Source organism: Meles meles, chromosome 1 (genome assembly GCF_922984935.1).
Source record: "Meles meles chromosome 1, mMelMel3.1 paternal haplotype, whole genome shotgun sequence".
Lineage (NCBI taxonomy): Eukaryota > Metazoa > Chordata > Mammalia > Carnivora > Mustelidae > Meles > Meles meles.
The window spans coordinates 108,950,821-108,970,565 of record NC_060066.1 but is presented as its reverse complement, the minus strand read 5'-3'; the positions used below and the strand labels follow the sequence as shown (position 1 = coordinate 108,970,565).

The window sequence follows — 19,745 nt, the reverse complement described above, 5'->3', positions numbered from 1 at the left end:
CTCTCTCTGACAAATAAAATCTTTTTTAAAAAAGATTTTATTTTTTTTATTTGAGAGAGAGTGAGAGAATGAGCAGGGGCGGGGGGACAGAGGGAGAAGTAGACTCCCTGCTGAGTGCGGAGCTGGACGTGGGGCTTGATCCCAGGACGCCAAGACCATGACCCCAGTGGAAGTCAGACACTTAAGGGACTGAGCCACCCAGGTGCCCCTTAAGGTCAGTTTTTGAAACATTTGGAAAGGGATGGGAAAGCCCTACTTTTTATAGTAGGAAGTTGTTTATTTTCCAACAACAATAAAACGAGATTTCAGGAACATCTCTGCTGAAATTTTAAGTAGGAACTTTTTATAGCTACAGACCTTTTTTTTTTTTTTTTTACAGACCATTTTTAAGTCTATTATTTTTTTAGAGGTGGTGGAGGGGTAGAGGGACAGGGAGAGAAAAATCTTAGGCAGGCTCCATGCCTGGTGCAGAGCCCTATGCCGACTCGATCTCACAACCCTGAGATCATGACCTGAGCTGAAATCAAAAGTTGGATGCTGGAGCATCTGGGTGGCTCAGTCATTAAGCATCGGCCTTCAGCTCAGGTCATAATCCCCAGATCCTGGGATCAAGCCATGCATTAGGGAAGCCTGCTTCTCCCTCTCTCATTCCTCCTGCTTGTGTTCCCTCTTTTGCTGTATTTCTCTCTGTCAACTAAATAAATAAAACCCTAAAAAGAGTTAGATGAGGGCGCCTGGGTGGCTTGGTGGGTTAAAGTCTCTGCCTTTGGCTCAGGTCATGATCCCAGGGTCCTGGGATCAAGTCCCACATTGGACTCTCTGCTCAGCGGGGAGCCTGCTTCTCCCTCTCTCTCTGCCTGCCTCTCTGCCTACTTGTGACCTCTGTCTGTCAAATAAATAAATAAAATCTTAAAAAAAAATAGATGACTAACCACATGAATCACCCATGTGCACCTATTAAGACCTTCATTAACCAAGTGAGACCTCCCCTGCCCTCCCCTCACAAACACAATATTAAGCAAAAGAGTATTGAGTTTCTGTGTTTATAGCTCTAAGGGCTCAAGTGTGAATTTCTTTGCATCTCTGTATGACTTGGTCTTTCTTTTTCTAGAGATTGATTCACTCATTTATTTACTCACTCACTCACCTACTCACTCACTCATTCTTTGTTTCTAGAAGTCTCCAAACCCCTCTGGTCTAAACTCAAGACAGGATAGGATTCATCTTCGTATTCTAGCCGTATCCTTAGTTTCTACCACATGGAGAAAAAATTATGTTTGTTGATATAGCAACAGATGGAATGCAGAAGCAGATATGAGAATCCAGTGGGGCATTAAAGGGATTTCCAAAAATGTAAAACAATGCCAACTGTCTTACTGACTTTATTTTGGTTTGGGAAAAGTTATTTTTCATAAATGAATTAATAAATTAAAAATATTAACAAGTAAATATTTTGACTAGTTTTTCTTCTTCCCACTTGCTTTTGTTTTCTTGATCTCAATTGTCAGATTATAACACGTTGTTTCCTATATTAAATTAAAAGCATGATATTTATGATATTCTCTAAAACTCCTCACCATGCTGAATCTATTTTTATTTATTTTTTAAAGATTTTATTTATTTGTTTTAGAGAGTGTGAGCAGCGGGGGGCTGGGAGAGAAGCAGAGAGAGAGAGGGACAAGCAGACTCTGCACTGAGTACAGAGTCCAACGCAGTCTCCATCTAAGGACCCTGAGATCCTGATCTGAGCTGAAATCAAAAGAGTCCAACACTTGACTGAGTCGCCCAGGCGCCCCTGGAGTGTTTTTCAGAGAAAATATAAGAAGCCACAGTTACTGCCCAACCCTCTACTGTGGATGAAAACAAACATTACTTCATTTATTCCTCATTACAATCCTGTAAAAGAGATATACCATTTTATGGAGACTGAGCTTCAGAATGGTCAAGTCATTTTTTAAAAATTTCAACACACAATAAAAAATACATCTTATATCATGATCACTGAGGAACACACAAATGTGTCTTCACTGAAATAAAGGTTTCATGAAATAATACCTAACTATATGCAATGCATTCTGATATTTTCTACTCTATTTAATTTCCTTTTTTGAAAACGTATTTTTTCTTCCCTTGTTTTGCATCCTGCAAAATCAGTGTCACAACCCACGAATGGGTTGCAATCTACAGTTTGAAAAACTGGACTAAATAAATGTTCAAAATCATAAGAAGTAAAGCGAAGATATGAACTGAATTCATGCTCTTTCCAGCAAACAAATACCTTCTCATGAACATTTCTTAAATAATACATTATGTATGTTGTGCTTAGCTTTATCTCATGGTATAGAGCAAGCAGGACAATCCTAGGCAAAGAAGGGATAAGCCTACTGAGGAACCATAACGTGAGATGAAACACTTAAACAAACATATAATGACATTAGTCCCCTGTTCAGTATATGAGTGAATATGGCATTTGCTTTCATTTCTGAAGAAAGTTGCTTATTATCCACAAAAATAAACAGTGAGTTCATTTATTTGGGGCTATAGACTAGACATATATAGCTTGTCTTGGTTTAATAGTAAATGATTATTTCAATTTTAGTAAGTTATAAATTATCTTCAACTTATGATAGGGCTAAAATAAAAAAATATGACACTTGGTGGGTGAGGTCATGGAAGTACACCGTAGGGTCCTGAGGAGAGAATAAGGAATGGTAGAGAGGAAGCAGCAGGTAGTCCCCAAACCTTTAATCTAGTAAACTGAAGATTGCCTAAACTACAATAACTTGTTTCATATTAGATTTCTTTCAAGTTTTATTTACTTACATAATTTAAGTAATCTCTACACCCAGTGTGGGAGTTGAGCTCAAAACCCCAAGGTCAAGAGTTGCATACTTTTCCAACTGAGCCAGCCAGGCGCCCCTCATGTTAGATTTTTAAAATAGGTTTTTAAAATAGGTTACTTAAAAACTTCATGGTAGGGGGGCAGGTACTGGCTGGCTCAGTCAGAAGAGCATGCGGCTCTTGATCTTGGGGTTATGAGTTTGAGCCCCACATTGGGTGCAGAGATTACTAAAAAAATAAAAAATAAACTTAAAAAAAAAAAAAAAACCCACCCAACATGTAAATTTCAAATCCTCGGGTGGGCTGGTCTCCCAGAATGAATGGATACATCCTCAGGCTCAACCAAGGTAAGGACTATGTTCCCTTGGATGCTTCCATCTCATACCAGTAGTTTATTTTCCTGTATGCCTGTCACGTCTAATGTGTCAGCAGCCCGGCCCAGTCCCTCTTCTCCTTCCACATGGAACCATCTGCCTGCCTGGTTCCTTCTGATTCCAGTTACTTCATCCTCTAATGGAGACTTTATACCTTTCATCCATTCATTCAGTCAACAGATACCTATAATAATGGTTGTGTGTTCTTCAAGTTGACTTCTCAGTGTTGTAGACACCCCTTCTGCCTGCCAGGTCTCCAACCTGGGGTGGGGGAGTTGTTCTGCTATGCCTTTAGTCACATCTCTACATCTCACATCCCCTGACTCCTGCTTTTTCTGGAATGTCTTCTCCTTTTTCACCCAAGCTCCACATACCTTAAAGGCTTAATTCAAGCATATCTTTTCCATGAAACCTTCCCAAATTATTCAGCCCAAAGTGATCTCTCTGAACTATAGCTCTTACGCAGAATGAGTACTATGATTTAACTCTTTTTACCATATGTCTTATGTTGTCCTGTCCTTGCTTATGAGTTAGACTTGTCTAGCTAACTCCTACTCATCTCTACTGGAAGTCATCCCTGATCCCCGTCCAATCTATATGCTATTCCTCTGGGCCCCCACAGGTCTCTGTGCGTAATGCTAACATAACTGTTAGGTTGCCACTGTGCTGTGATCATTATTGACTTGAAGTCGAGCCTATGTCAGTTGGCTTCTAATAAGTTCCTGGAACTTAAAAAACAAGAAGGAAAATACAAAAACTGCAGTAGTGCCTATTTCTGGCAGCCTGGGGAAGAGAAAGGGCTCTCCCATTAGAATACAAGTGAAGCCTGGATAAATTACAAGAAACATAATGTTTAACACATTGCTGGGCTCATTAGAAAGTAAGAGAAATCACGAAAGGAAGAAAAAAAATAACATTAAGCTGAAACCTTTAGGAAAGACAAGCAACATGCAGGAGGAGCAATAGGTTTGCCTTGGGGACAAAGGCCAATATCAGTTTTGTGAACAGGTGCTAGGCCCTGGGCCTAGCCATGGAATAGGAGAAAACCTGGGATTCCCGGATTGAACTGAGATTCCTGAGGGGCTAACACAGTCCCAGGTCAGGAGCATCATTTGACTCCTGGCACAAGCAAATGCAGATCCTCTTTGGAGGAAAGTACCCCCAATTTAGGCTCTCTGAATTACCATAGATTAAGTTTAACAAAATATAAGCTCAAAATCCCCAAATGGAGAATATACAAGGAAATGAACTACCACAGGCAAGAGTGAGCAGAAAACAAACCATTTAGATATCGAGCAGGAATTACAGAAATATAATCCCAACAAATTTCAAAGGTTTAGTATCAGAGCACCACATCTCTGAGCACAAATGGGTTAAGCTGAAAATGGATATAAAAAAGATAGAATTTTAAATAACCAGTCACTTGGAAATTCATAAAACTTTTCTAAATAACTCATAAATTTAAAAAGTCATACAGGTAATTTAAATATTCTTAGGGTGAAGTTATAATCAAAATACAGCAAAAAAATATATTGGGGGGATGTAGAGAAACAGGTCCTTAAAAACTTACAGTAAAAAAACAGCTTGAAAATTAGATAAGTGTCAAAATTAAGATGTTATGGAAAAACATAAAATTAATCTAAAGAAGGCAGAAGAAGGAAATATTATAGATAATATCCATAGTTAATGAAATGGAAAACAATACACAAGGGAGAAGATTGACAAAGTCCAAAGTAGTAGCTACATAAACAAGTAAAATAGCACATTTCTGGTGCAATTGATGAGGAGGAAATAAGAAGGTGAAAGTAAATAGTAGAAATGAAAAGACACACATGACTACCCAGAGAACAGAGGCAAAAAAAAAAAAAGAGAAAGAAAAATTTCATTAAAAAAAAAAAGACAGGAAATGCACAAAATCCTAGAAAAACCACCTTAATTGACTCAAAAAGAAACAGGAAGGCCAGACAGCCTATAATTATTAAAGAAATTGAATCGATGGTTAAAATCTTTCTCAAAAAGAAATGCTAGGCAAAGATGGGTTTGGCAACTGTTTTGCCAAACTGTCAAGGGACAGCTCATCTCAATCTGATGTCAGCTCTTCCAGAGAATAAGAAAAGAGGGAACAGGCCCCAGCTCAGAGGGTGTACAGACCAAATGAACTAGCTTGGAAACCTTTTTAGAAATCTTCCTTCAAAAAAGGCACTAACAGGTACAAGAATGTTCATAGCAGCATTGTTTGGAATAGCAGGAAATTGGGAACAACCCAAATGTCCATTAATAGGTGAATGCATAAATAACTTGTGGCTTATGTACTTGCTGGAGTATTACACAGGTGAAAATGAATGGATTACAGCTACTTATAACATAGATGAATCTTAGAAATAATGTTAAGTGAAAAAAAGAAAACTTCAGGGCACTATTAGAGCATAAAATTTTTGTAAAGTTAAAGCAAAACTGAACAATAATTTTTAAAGAATATTATACATATATGGTTAAATATATACACACACGTGTGTGTGTGATGCAGGCAACTTAACACAAAATTAAGGACAGTGGTTACCTAGGGAGAGGCAGTGGGATAGGACTGGGTATGAACACAACAAACTCAATGGTATTTCTAATGTTTTAATGTATAAGTTGGGTGATGGGCCAAAGGTATTCATTTAATATTATGTTTCATAATTTATTCATGTTAAATATATTCTTTATAGATGCCAAATATTACATATTATAATCTTTAAAAGCCTGCTGTGGTGGAAACAAATGAGTGAAGCCTCCCTGAAAGCAAACCTGTTTCCTGGGCAGAACCGAGATTCCCTGATGGAAGCTACCTTTATGCAGAAGACCACATAGGTCCTCAGTAAATATTGGTTGGTTTACTGCTTTTCGAAGGGTAACGTCTGGGTTCCCTTCTTCCTGGTGCCTGCTGCTGTGCAGCGCTCCCTCGTGCCACATACCTAGCCTAAGCCCCACAACCCTGGCTGAAATCCTGACATATGTATGACAAGAGACTGACACCTGGTGGATACAGAATGGATTTAATAAAATGACTAGGAAAGAAACCTTTCACTCTACTTGGTGAAAGTGGCCGTAGGGTCAGAGGATAGGGAAGCAGAATGAGGAGAAAACTAACATTCAGAAACAGGAAAGGGAAGGAACTCCATCTCTGAAATGTAAGGGATAGTCATCTAAAAGAAATGAAAGAGATAGTCCCTAAAGGAGAGTGACTTCTCTCTCATTCCTTCTGAGCCTGCAAGAGGAAAGAGGCTACAGTTGCAGGAAGGAAAATGCAAGACGGTGAGGGGAAACGTAAATAGGTGTAGCTGATCCCAACCTCGCAAGCTAAAAGCACACGGACTTCCTGGTATTGGCCAGGGGTCCGCTATCTCCCCAGGAACTGCCCATGACAGTTGTCATTTTAGAGACTTGTGTGATGCTGAGGTGGCTGATCCCATCCTGCCCCTGATGTAGAAAGAGCAAATTAGCATACCCCATCCTTCTGGCCACAGTGATTGGTTAAGGATCAGCATGTGACCCAGGCTGGCCTAATCAGAGTCCATTTTAAGGCATTGCTAGGATGTCTGGCACAAAGATCTCCCCCCCACCCCCACCCCCACCCCCTCCCCCTTTCTGGTTGTATATAAACGAGAAAACGTGTAATCCCAGGAGTTCTGGCAGCCACTAAGTGGCCCAGGTTTAAGATGATCCTACAGAAGGTAGCAGCAGGGAGGGGGAATCAATCAGGTGTTTAGAGACGCACTGAGCCAGGCATCAGCTTTTCTGGGAGCCAGTACCACCTCTGGACTTTCCAGTTAGGTTGAGCCTGTAAGTCTTTATTTTTAAGCCAGTTGAGTTAGGTTTTTTGTTTTGTTTTGTTTACCATTTAAAACCAAAAGATTCCTATCCAGTACATTCATCATACTTAACTCCATCCCTATCTTTCCGCAGGATAGCCCAGAGATCCAGGTTAAGACAGTCACGACAGATTTATCAGTGACTCTAAAGCCAAGGGTATTGAGCTGGAAAGGTCAGAAGCAGGAGCCGGACACTGTGTAAGACAGGGTGCCTCAGCTGTCTGGACTTGAGAATGAATTCTCTTAGGAAAAGGAGAGCCAAATGAGAAGCAAATGCAGAGAGGGGCCTCTACTAGGCAGGCAGAGTTAGTGTGTTTATAAACACTCTCCCCCACATACCTATCATGGGGGTGTTGCTTTGGGGTCTTTCCCCTCGTGGAATAAGGAATTTTGAAGCCTGTGCCCCTTTAAGTCGTTATTACTCTGCGTTGCGGTGTCTACCTCGCCCTTCACCAAATGAAGAGCTTCCTTTTGGCTTCTACTGCCCTTGATGACACTCACTTTTGAGGTGACCAGAGGAATTTTATCTTCTGCTTCTTTGGCATGCCAGGAACTGGGGCCCCTTCCTCCTCTGGCAACAGCACCCTCTTCCTGACCCTGGGCAAGCACCATCCCCTTCTCAGCCTCTCCCACTGGCCCTGGCTTCCCTGACCCTCCAGCTGAGTTGCTTTCCCCTCCAGACACCCACGTCTGTAACCTTGGGGATTGGGCCGAGTCCATGGCAGCTGCTGATTCGTCAGGAGGGGAGTTCCTTTCCTTACTTCCACCTGATTTTTTTCGAGGGCGCCCCCGTTTTCTTTTGGCATCACTTCCTGTATCCTCTCTATCCTGCTTTGTGGCTTTAGCAGGTGGATCTTGCCCAATGGCCTCACTCACAGGTACTTCAGCTGTCCTCTTGACACCCTTGTCATGGGGTCCCGGGTCACCACCTATGCCTGCTTCCCTGTTCTCTGGGCCCTGCAGCTGACTGAGTGCCGTAGGCAGGGCTTGGCCAGGCCCAGGCCCGGGTCTGGGTCCGGGTCCGGGTCCGGATCCGGGTCCAGGCAAAGCAGGAACAGTCGGCAAGATCATGTTAATGATCGGCATAGCTGCCTGGGGCCCCCCAGCCCTACTGGGCAGAGGCAACGTAGCCACTTTCAGGCCTGAAGAAAGCTTGGGGGCCAGGATGGGTGGAGAGACTCTGATTGGCGGAATAAGTGAGCGAGGGGCCCGGGGAAGGAGCAGAGGCAGCCGGGCCACCAGGGCATTAACCTGTGGGTTATTGGCTGCTGGGGCTGGGCTCTCCACTACACTCTTCTTCCGCTCACCGCGTGCAGGGGTGCCGGCCCCAGCCCGGGCTTCCAGCTCCCTAGGGGGCTAAAAGGTAAAGAGAGGACACAGTAAGTGGGAAGCCTAGATGTTGGAGTGAACACAGACACAGGAGGGTAAGAAAATACAGGAAAGGGGATACCAAGCCCCCAGCCCAGGGCAGTAAGGTCAGGGGCTTTAACCTCCTTACCTGGGCTGCTCTTTCTGATTTCTTAGGGGCTCCACCTTCTAGGCTCTCCACACCATTCTTGGATTTAGATGACCGCTCCCGAGGGGCATGTTCATCATCTTCTGCAGAGGTGGGGGAAAAGGTAATAGGGCAAGGGTGAGGAGGAAACAATGGCCAAGGGAGGATACCCTCACTGACGGGTGGAGAAGGGGAAGAAGGCGGTCTAAGGCACATCCCAATTCCCATGAGGGTCACTAGGAACAGAAGACAAATGCAAGGTGTCTCTGTCCGAGTAGGTGGGAGGGCCTATGAGGTTGAAAGTGGCTGAGAGTTTCTTGGGACATGTGAGGGTCTCCACCCACCAGTGAGCCCCATGGCCTTGAGCACGTGGGCATGCGCAGATCGGGCAGAGATGAGATGCTGCTGCAGCAGGAAGCGGGCGACCTCAACGATGGAACTGAAGGACCGTTTCAGGATCCGTTCTGCCCAGTCACAGGTCAGAGCGCAGGCTGCCTCTACCAGCTCATCTCGAGGTGCTGGGGTTACTTCTGGGCCCATTTCTGGCTGCAGTGGGGAAGGACATACCCACTCACACTCCAAATTTGGCCCCCTTCAGACACCATGGTCAACCCTAGTTAAGACTAGACTGGAGATGGCAGTGACTCATCCCAGAAACCCACAAATTCTATTCGCCTCTGTCTGAGCCATAGGGTACGCGGAAGGGCATATCTTATATAGCAGAAGTTATGTGCAGAATGACCTAGGTTGTGTCAGCCCTCCACCTTGGAGAGAAGAGTGCGATGGGAGGGTTGGTTGTTACTTACACTGTCAGAGCTCTTCAGGTCAAGTCCAGGCAAGGGTGGCATTGAAACCAAGGTCTTCCTTCGTATGCCACTGTAGCAATATCTGAGGCAAGTTAAAGAGCAGCCAACAGTGGGGATCTCCAAGCCCCGTGGGAAGGCTAGGCTGTTCCCACTCCTGGCCCTCCACACCCTAAGTTTTCTTCCCTGGGTCCTCCAAGCCCACCTCTCCATTCAAGGATACTTGGACTGGCCCCGGCCACCAAGCCTTCGGGCCTTGATGTCAGGGAAGATCTCTCTGATGATTTTGCCAAAGTTGGCTGTGCTGAGTGGGCGGCAACAGGCGAGGCTCTCACAGTACTTCCTGAGTGAGTGGTTGGGGGGGGGAATGCAAAGTGGGAAGACACTCAGAGAGGGAGGTCATGGTTAGATTTTGGGAAACCCTTTAAGAAGTCAGACTCTGTCAAGGCAGGGAGCTCTCCAGGGGTGAGGGGGAGTCCTATGCCCGCCAACCCACACACCACCACCCCATTCACCCACCGATAGGCATCATAAACACTTTGCTTTGGCAAACAGGTGTCAGTATGCTCCTCTAGGTGGTTGCGGATCCACCTGTAGGCATACATGTACTCCTCATTGCTGAGTGTACTTGGCTCTGAGCTGCAAGAGAAGTGAAAGGGACAGGCTTTACTCAGATCCTAAGGGTTGTCGTGGTTCTATCCAGACCACTGCTTCAGCAGTGCTGGACCAAATCACTTTGCCCAGAATCCAGCTTTTCCTGGTAAACCAGGGCAGGACAGGGACTACTCTTCTCACCAAGGACAGCTGTCATGAGGATTCCTATTCACTCAGCCCCATCCCAGTGAGCCTCCCTTTAAGAACCAGAACCCTCTGCTATCTTAAACTTTAGCACCAAACCTACCTTTTGTCTCCAGTACTAGGCCCTGAGGGGAGCTGAAGGTAGAGATACAGCTTGTCATTGTCTGAGAATTTCTGTACATCTTGCTGAGGTAGGGAGGAAGAGAGAGGCAGAAGAAAAAATGAGGCCAAGAAGGATGCAAGATAGGATCTTCTGATCCATCCCTCAAAGTCTAGCTGCCTTAGAGATCCTCAGACTAAAAAAAGGACCTTAGAAGTGATTTGGGGCTCTGTGTTCACTGTGCGCAAGGAATGCTTTCGTGAGCTACCGTGTTGAAAGGAGGAGTGGCAGGGATCTGCTTTGATATTATGCCTACTGAGCATCTACACAACAGGTCACAGAGAGATGAAGTAAGATGCTCAAGGTCAAACTGGCAAGAGTTGCAAAGCCAGTTAGTTACCTTCTGACAGGGAAGACTATACTGCCTGTCCCACACAGGCCTCTCAGTTACTCCTATCTTCATCATCCTCATTCCCCTGCAAGTCCACCTCTCTATTGCCCTCTGCCCAAAAATACTTACCAGGATTCCCTCGACTTTGTTCTGCACAGCCTTACTGTGGAAAAGAGGAGAAAGCTGGAGGTCATACACAAGATTTTCTCTGGTGTCTTATTGTTAGGGAGAGGAAGAGGGATGAGATGCTTAATGGGTGCTCAGAAACAATTCCCATGATGGAGAATCTTTCATGAATGGTGAATCTTCCAGAATGATGAAGGATCATTCATGAAGAATGAAGTGCTCAGATGCACTTGCTCAGGGAGAGGCAATTCATCTACAGAGGAAGTGCTACTGTTCTGGAGCAAGATTTGGAGGTGGAGATGAGTACTTACGAAATGGTACCTCGGAGCCTCTGAAGAAGGGTGGTGGGTTCTCCCGCCTCAGTACTACCTGAGGGGGCCCTTCCCCCAGTCTTGGGGCTCTTAGCATCGGGTTCATCTTCTGCCATCCCGGCATGAGGGCTAGAATTGAGAGAAGAGTAGGCATTAAGACTTAACCTCCCTTTCCCTGGAGGTCCCAGGGGCACTCCCATCTCCCTACCCAGAAACACAGAGAAACAGAAAGAAAGGCTCTAAATTGCCTCAGTGTTGTTTTTTTTTTTCACTACTTGCCTTCTCCAAAAATTAGAAATTATCCCATTACTTCTCCATGCCCATGTATACCCAAAGAGATCTTTGCCATCCCCATTCCATCTGCCCCACCTTTCTGCAGTCTCCTAAATATGGAAAACTGTAAAGGAAGAGATAGGGGGAATGGAAGTCGACGTTAGACTGGTCCATTTCTGCCTCTGACCCCGCTGCCCTCATCCCCTTTAAAAAATAAATAAATAAATAAAAATAAAAACAATAACAACCACAAAGCAAAGTTCTTCAATTCTCTAAGCTACTCCTCACGCCTGAATTTTCCTGGGCGGTCAGAAAGGATACGAACATATTCTGCCCTTCCAGCCTTGGAAAACACTGGGCCCAAGTTCTCATTACTTAATCTCGCCACGGCTTCCCCCGCCGCTCCCCTTCCCCACGTCGCCGGTCCCTACGTCATCTCCCTCAACCTCCCATCCTGAGGCGCGCCCCCACCTCCTTCCCTTCCCCCTGCAATCAGTCCTGCGTTGCTGCAAGGTTGGGGGTTCAGGGCGGCGAACTCCTGGGCTGGGCGTAGGAAACCCGGTTGGGGGAACGGGGTCCCAAATTCGGGGCACGTGCACATTGGTTGAAGGAGCTGTTGAAAATACAGCCAAAATCTTTTTCTGCTCTCCTCCCAACTCATACTGCCCCCTCCCTACCTTTGAACAGTCGCCTTCCAACACAAGCAACAATAAAGGTAAGGGAGAAAGAGAAACTACCTCGTAGCCACCTTCACTCCAGCCCAGCCCACGGTCCTGGCCCAGCGGGCTCGTGCGTTGCTTTATTTTCTTTTTTTCTGAATGGCTGGAACAGTCCCGATCTGCCTAGATACTCGGACGACCTGCTTTCTCATTGGTCTTTGTTGCCACCCGGAGACAGAAGGCGCTGGGCTCGCACCGGCGGCAGCTAAAGTCTGCCTGGTAACAGATTCTGATTGGTCAATAGGGGAGGGAAAATCCAAAGTTGGTCTTATTTGAGTGAAGAGGGGGAAGTCCGGGTTAGGTTTCGGTTAAAACTGGGGTCGGTTGGGACGGCCGGTCCCAAGAGATTCTTCTCTTAAAGGGACCGCAGGACGAAAGACCGGGCGGTAGGGCTCCCTTTGGAGCTTTCTTTTCCTTTGCCCTCTCCTTCCGGGTTTCTGTTTTGCCTTCGGCCGTCTGAGCTACTGGAAGAAAATAAACGGATGATTAAAAAAAAAAAAAAAAAAAGCTAGAAAATTATGGGTAGTAGTGATGGGAGTTTCGCTGTAAGCTCACATAACCTCCTTTTGATGAAAAACAAGTTAAGTACCCCATTCCTGCCCCCCGCCGTCATCACAGCATACTGGCACTCCACAACAAATCTGTAAACACAGGCTTACATTCCTCTGTGATGGAGGCCTCAAAACCTCCGCAGCTGGACCACATTTAGTTAAAATGCCAAGCGTTTCTGGGTTTCCGAGGGTACTTTATGTCCTTCCACAGAGTTGCTAATGTATCTGGATCCCCACAGTTATGCACTCAGCGAACATTGGAATTTTGACTGACACCCCCAGGGGGTGCTGGATGCCCACAGGAACTCTTTGCTTTTAGAGCACATCGTCCTGTATAGGTCATAGGTTCTTAACCCTTTTCGTTAAGGATCTTTTTTAGGTCATGAATCCAATGAAAGCAATGAACCCTTAGCCATGAAAAATGCATACACAGGCCAAGTTTTGCATCTGATTTCAGAGGTCAGGGACTGCAGGTTAAAATTCTTTTGAGTGGATACATTTCGCTTTGCACAACACCTAAATATGTATTTGTGACACCTAAAAGTATATTTGCAGTCCTGACTTCTAATACATCCTCTAGTCTCATCATCAGTGTACTTTTGTAAAGAAGACAGCAACACCGCCGCTCTGGTCTCCTTTGGCCTCGATAGCCTCTAATTACCTGCAACTGGCTTCTGTGGATACAGGGAGAACCCAAGGAATTGCAGAGTTTGGGGGAATAAGGATATACTGGCGAGAAGGTTTTCTAATAACAGCAAAAATTTATTGGTGTTCACTGTGTGCTAGACACCATCCTGAATGCTGAGCACCTACCTCATTTAATGGTCATGGCAACTCTTTGAAATAGGTAGTTATTGTTTCTGCTTTACAGGCAAAGAAACTGAGATTCCCAGAGATGAAAGGACTTGTCCACAGTTACAAATGTAGTAAGTGCTAGAATCAGGATCCAAAGACAGGCAGTCTGCCTTCAGAGCCCATTCTCTTGAACACTGCCCTAGACTGGCTGTATACATACTTGTAGATACTAATAATACACAAATGTAGGTACAGACTGATGAAAAGATACACCCAATCACCACTGTTTGATATGAAGGGAGATATAGGGCACTTTGATTAGAAAAAGAGATTGGAATAAATTATGCCGGTTTAGGAATTTGCAGGTGGCAAGGAATAAATGGAAACTTCAGTAAAGGGAGAAAAAGTATCATAGCTATGTAAGGGACATTATTTTGACAGCACTGTAAGGAGGTGAGGTTGCATGGGGTGAAAGGCTCAAGAAGGAAAAAACAGCCAAGTGTTCATTTATGCCAGGCATTGGCATAAATATATATCCCCCCCAGAGCGGGGTGGGGGGGGATATAACGCTGAATAAGGTATAATGTACTTTCCCCTGAGGAGTAACAATAGAAATGATCTGATAAACATCACCACAATAACAGCAAGTATTTATCTAGAGTTTAATATGTGGTGAGGATTTCTCTAAAGACCCCACAAATGTTGCCACTTTATCTCATAGCAACTCTGTCAGAGAAGTACTGTGATTATCCCTATTTTACAGATGAGAAGACAAAGGCATTGAGAGGTTAATAATTTGCCCAGTGTTACACAGTAAGTGAGGGAATCCATATTCTGGATTCAGAATATGCTCTAGAAACTATTGTACAATGCCTATTGGGAGTGAATTTTTTTTTTAAGATTTTATTTATTTATTTGACAGACAGAGATCACAAGTAGGCAGAGAGGCAGGCAGAGAGAGGAGGAAGCAGGAGGAAGAGAGCCCGATGCGGGGCTTGATCCCAGGACTCTGGGATCATAACCCGAGCCGAAGACAGAGGCTTTAACCCACTGAGCCACCCAGGCGCCCCAGGGGTGAATTCTTAAACACAAGAAAACAAACCATGAGAGACAATATTGATAAATTTAGATAATTAATATTAAAAACCTAAATTTACTTTAAAAAGCACTATGAAAAGAATGTGAAATGGAGCCACAGACTGGAAGATGGTATTTTCAAGACACATAACTGACAAAGGATTATCATGTGGAATTTATAAAGGCCTTCTACAAATGAAAAGATAAACACCCACCCAGAGAAATGGGCAGAGGAAATCAACAGGAATTTTATAAAAGAAGCAGAAATGGCTCATAAACATATGAAAAGTTGTTCTCTCTCTATAGTAATCAAGAAAATGCAAGCTAAAACCACAATGAGATACCATTTCATACCCACTAAATTGGCAGCAATTACAAGGTCTGGCAGTGCTGAGAGCTGACTGGGCTGTGAGCCAACAGGAGCCCTCACCCACTGCTGGTGGGGATGCAATCTGCTATAATTTTGGAAAAGAGTTTGGAATTACTTGATAATGTTGAATATGTGAATATTCTATGATTCAGCAACCTACTGCTACAGACACGCCCTGAAGATAGAGGCGGTAAGGTTTATAGTCTCACTGTGTGCATTAGCAAAAACTGGAGATCCCAATGTCCATCAGGAGCAGAGTGATAAGCTGTGGTATCTTTATAGTATGGAATGTCATAGGAGTGGGAATGAATGAGCCACAGCTACATGCATCTACACAGATGAACTTTAGAAACAGCAAAGGAACTATAACAGAAGAAAACACATAGTGCAATGCAATTTACAAATATTTAATGGCAGGCAAAACTGAACAATATATTGTTTATGGATAAATACATATGTGGTAAAGAGTAAAAGTAATAGAATTATTACCATAAAATTAAAGATATAAGTTACTTCTGGTGAACAAGGGAAAAAGTTTTGGGAATGGTTGTTCAGTCAATCAATAATGTCTTTTTTTTTTTTTAAGATTTTATTTATTTGACACAGAGAGAGACAGTGAGAGAGGGAATACAAGCAGGGGGTGTGGGAGAGGGAGAAGCAGGGAGCCTGATGCAGGGCTCCATCAGAGGACCCTGGGATCATGACCTGAGCCAAAGGCAGACCCTAATGACTGAGCCACCCAGGTGCCCCTCAAAAACGTCTTCCATAGGATCTAATTTCATTTGTTTGTTTTCCAAATGGGTGGCCTATCTTTTCTTTTCTTTTTTTGGCCAGTCTTTTCAAAATATTTATCATTTCCTTCTTTTCTTAAAAAAATTATTTTTTTAAGTAATAGCTACACCCAATGTAGGGCTCGAACTCACAACCTAAAGGTCAAGAGTCGGCTCCACTGACTGAGTCAGCCAGATACCCCTCACTTCCTTCTTATTATAGTTGTTTCCTTTCATACTTTTATCATATGCTAAGTTCCATTTTAGTATATGTGCTGCCGAAGCGAGCACGCTAAGTTCCATTTTATAGTTGGGTCTGTTCCTGGACCTTCTGCTCTCCTGTTGATTCCATTTATCCATTCCTCCACCCCACACTGTTTTTTTTTTTTTAAGATTTTATTTATTTATTTGACAGAGAGAGACACAAGCAGGTGGGGTGGGAAAGGGAGAAGAAGGTTTCCTGCAGAGCAGGGACCCCGATGTGGGGCTCGATCCCAGGACCCTGGGATCACGACCTGAGCAGAAGGCAGATGCTTAATGACTGAGCCACCCAGGTGCCCCCACTCCACACTGTTTTTTTTTTTTTAAGATTTTATTTATTTATTTATTTGACAGAGAGAGATCACAAGTAGGCAGAGAGGCAGGCAGAGAGAGAGAGGGGAGGAACAGGCTCCCCGCTGAGCAGAGAGCCCAATGCGGGACTCGATCCCAGGACCCTGAGATCATGACCTGAACCAAAGGCAGAGGCTTAACCCACTGAGGTGCCCAGTCACCCCCCCACTCTGTTTTAATTGATGTAATTGTGTTTTGATGTGTGATCCTGGACATTTTCCATTATTAGTTTCTACATATAGAAGATTATATTTTTCACATGTGGCCACAAAAGTATTTCTGGTTTCACAGACTATTCCAGAATTTTGCCACTTCCCCATCAAGAGATGGAATCTATTTCCTGTCCCCTTGAAGCCCAGGTCTTTGTAACTATCTCAGTGAACGGAATGCAGTGGAAGTTATGCTGTATGACTTCCAAGTTTGGGCAGTTTCCTCTTTGCTCTCTCTCAGGACACTCACCCTTGGAACCCAGCCACCATGTTGTTAGGAGGCCAAGCAGCCACATGGAAAGGTCATGTCTAGGTTGCTGGTGACAGCCAGCATCAATCACTGGGCTTGTGAGTAAGTGAGCCATCGGATGATTCTAGCTTCTAGTCTTTAAGCTGCTCCAACTGACACCGAACAGAGTTCCCATAGAGCCCTGTCCAAATTACAGATTTGTGAACAAAAGTAGTGTTGCCATTGCTTTAAGCCACTAAGTTTTGGTGGTGGTTTGTTACACAGCAAGAGATAACTGAAACACTATGAATTTACTTTTCCAGGTTAGTTTTCGAAACAGCTTATAGGTTTCCTAAAAAATCCTCTACCCCCTAGGGTAACATTTCTGGTAAGTATCCTCCATGCCCATTTCCCTGTTCATACAAACACAAGTCCACCTAACCAGAAGTTTTTGTTCAATTTTTTCCTTAAAATGGGTATTATACTATTCTCTTATATATATAACTCTGCAACTTAATTTGTTTACTTAACATATTGTTGTACGTATTCCTCTAAGTCAGGTAGTGTTTAAATCAGAGAGTTTGCTAGGCCTTAAAAATCAGTAAGTCAGGGGCGCCTGGGTGGCTCAGTGGATTAAGCCGCTGCCTTCGGCTCAGGTCATGATCTCAGGGTCCTGGGATCGAGCCCCGCATCGGGCTCTCTGCTCTGCGGGGAGCCTGCTTCCTCCTCTCTCTCTGCCTCTCTCTCTGCCTGCTTCTCTACCTACTTGTGATCTCTCTCTCTGTCAAATAAATAAATAAAATCTTTAAAAAATAATAATAATAAAAAAAAATAAAAAATCAGTAAGTCAGGAAAGGGACTCCTAATGGTGTGCCAGAGAATGGCGGGAAGCAGATATTTAGGACATGGAGTGGGGCAATCCAATGCTTGGAAGATGCAAGGAGAGTGATCCTCAATAATTCCTGGGATAAATCCAATTACCTGAGGTTATCCTTAAAGACTTACCCAATTGCAATGGCGGGAGGGATAACCATGCTAAAAGGACCAGTGATGGGTGGACATTTTCCAAGACTCTGTCAATCCTTTGTCATGTGGACGGGGGCTACAGCTTTTCTGGGGATGTCTCTGAGCTCAGCAAACTCTCTAGAACTTTCTGGATAGTGTCCTAAACCAACTTGTGGAGGTGACCATGGTGCTAGAAGAAGCAGCTAGTGTCACACTAGACTTTGGCACAGTAAGCTCAGTTTTGCTCTTCATACTCCTCTAGCCTGGGACTGGGGCATGGGGAGGAATCTGTGTATGTACAACAGAGATGGGTCAGAATAGGTACTGTAGGAATTAGGGAAGTTTGGGTCACATACTGCTGGTGCCTGTGGCATCTGGGACAGGAGGGACTCTCTTCTTTTTGGAGTGTCTGTTTCAGTGATGAAGGATCAGAAGTAGTGAAATGAAACCAGGACCAGGATACAGGTGAATAGTATTTTTTTAAAAGTTTTTATTATGAAAAATTTTCAAACATACAAAAGGAGAAGGAAGAATATTATGCCCCACATGCATATACCTAATATTCTGCTTTAAGAATTTTTTTTTTAATTTATTTATTTGACAGAGAGAGAGAGAGAGAGAGAGATCACAAGTAGGCAGAGAGAAGGGGGGAAGAAGGCTCCCCACTGAGCAGAGAGCCGGATGCGGGGCTCAATCCCAGGACTCTGAGATCATGACCTGAGCCGAAGGCAGAGGCTTAACCCACTGAGCCACTCAGGCGCCCCCTGCTTTAAGAATTATTAATGTCTCCTCAATCTTGTTTTATCTGCATTTCTTCCATCCTCCAACTCATCACTCTAGGTCGTTTCAATGGAGACACTCATTATATCAGTACACCTGTATATAATTTAGTTTTCATGTAAATACTTCAGTATGGCCAAGAAATAAGGACTTTTTTTAAAAGATTTTATTTATTTATTTGTCAGGGAGAGAGCACAGGCAGGGAGAGTGGCAGGCAGAGCATGCAGAGGGAGAAGCAGACTCCCCGCTGAGCAGGGAGCCTGAAACTGGCCTCCATCCCAGGACCCTGGGATCATGACACCAGCTGAAGGTAGATGCTTAACCAACACCCAGGCACCCCCAATTATTATTCTTTTTGAAACTCAGATTGTTCTATCTTTGGCCAGTGGAAGCTCCTTCAAGTTGACTCATGTGATTTTTTTTTCCTTTGGAGAGAATTTTGGGTTCACGTGTAGTTGCAAGAAATAATACTGAAAGAGCTCATGAACCCTTCACCCAGTTTGCCCTGATGGTGTAGCTTGTATAACCACAGCACAATATCAGAACCAAGAAACTGACTGACATTGATACAATGCACCAAATTTACTCAGGTTTCACCAGCTTTGCACACACTCACTTACATGTATGTGTATGTATATTTATCATACAATTTCTTATCATACTGTAGGTGTGTGTAACCATCATTTCCCAGTCAAACTACACACCAGTTTCATCACTACAAGGACCCTCTGTGTATACTTTTACAGACAATCCCCCTTGCCCAGTGCCATCCTTAAGCCCTGGCAAACACTGATCTGTTCTCCAGTACCATACTTTTTTAAAAAAAGATTTTATTTATTTATTTGACAGAGAGAGATCACAGTAGGCAGAGAGGCAGGCAGAGAGAGAGGGAGAAGCAGGCTCCCTCCTGAGCTGAGAGCCTGATGTGGGACTTGATCCCAGGACCCTGAGATCACGACCTGAGCTGAAGGCAGAGGCTTAACTAACTGAGCCACCCAGGTGCCCCAGTTCCATACTTAAAAAAAAAAAATTTTTTTTTAAATTTATTTCTTTTAGGAGAGGAGGGGCTACCCAGGTGTCCCTCCAAACCTATACTTTTGTTATTTCATGAATGTTCTATAAATTGAATCAAACTATATGTAACCTTTTGAGATTGGCTCCCCTCCCTCAGCGTAATTCCCTTGAGATTCATCCAGATTGCTGTGTGTACCAGTTGTTAGTTCCTCTTTATTTCTGAGTGTTATAGTTCATGGTATGGATAT

The 19,745-nt window shown here is 43.9% G+C and overlaps 1 protein-coding gene across 5 annotated transcripts; it reads right to left on the bottom strand.

The window, feature by feature from the left end:
* Positions 1 to 2,514: 2,514 nt before the first annotated feature.
* RFX5 (regulatory factor X5) lies at positions 2,515 to 12,153 on the bottom strand. 5 transcript variants are annotated; one of them, XM_046025357.1, is made up of 10 exons: positions 12,104 to 12,153; positions 11,094 to 11,222; positions 10,786 to 10,819; positions 10,269 to 10,351; positions 9,887 to 10,006; positions 9,591 to 9,710; positions 9,371 to 9,452; positions 8,909 to 9,110; positions 8,568 to 8,668; positions 2,515 to 8,425 (listed from the first exon to the last, which is right to left on the bottom strand). In XM_046025357.1, the coding sequence occupies exons 2-10, from the start codon at positions 11,207 to 11,209 to the stop codon at positions 7,412 to 7,414; spliced, it is 1,872 nt and encodes a 623-aa protein (XP_045881313.1). In that variant the 5' UTR covers positions 11,210 to 11,222; positions 12,104 to 12,153; the 3' UTR covers positions 2,515 to 7,411. The 5 variants fall into 5 exon arrangements, with proteins under 5 accessions (XP_045881313.1, XP_045881304.1, XP_045881337.1 ...); XM_046025348.1 differs by having other exon boundaries at positions 12,044 to 12,140; XM_046025381.1 differs by lacking the exon at positions 12,104 to 12,153 and adding an exon at positions 11,615 to 11,727.
* Between the last annotated feature and the right edge of the window lie 7,592 nt (positions 12,154 to 19,745).

Excerpts from the sequence above, each read along its gene's own strand:
- RFX5 (XM_046025357.1), bottom strand. The coding sequence starts at position 11,209 with ATGGCAGAAGATGAACCCGATGCTAAGAGCCCCAAGACTGGGGGAAGG. Across the intron at positions 10,820-11,093 it reads AGGCTCCGAGGTACCATTTC|TAAGGCTGTGCAGAACAAAG; the intron begins GTAAGTACTCAT and ends TCTTTTCCACAG. Across the intron at positions 10,007-10,268 it reads CCTAGTACTGGAGACAAAAG|CTCAGAGCCAAGTACACTCA; the intron begins GTAGGTTTGGTG and ends CTTCTCTTGCAG.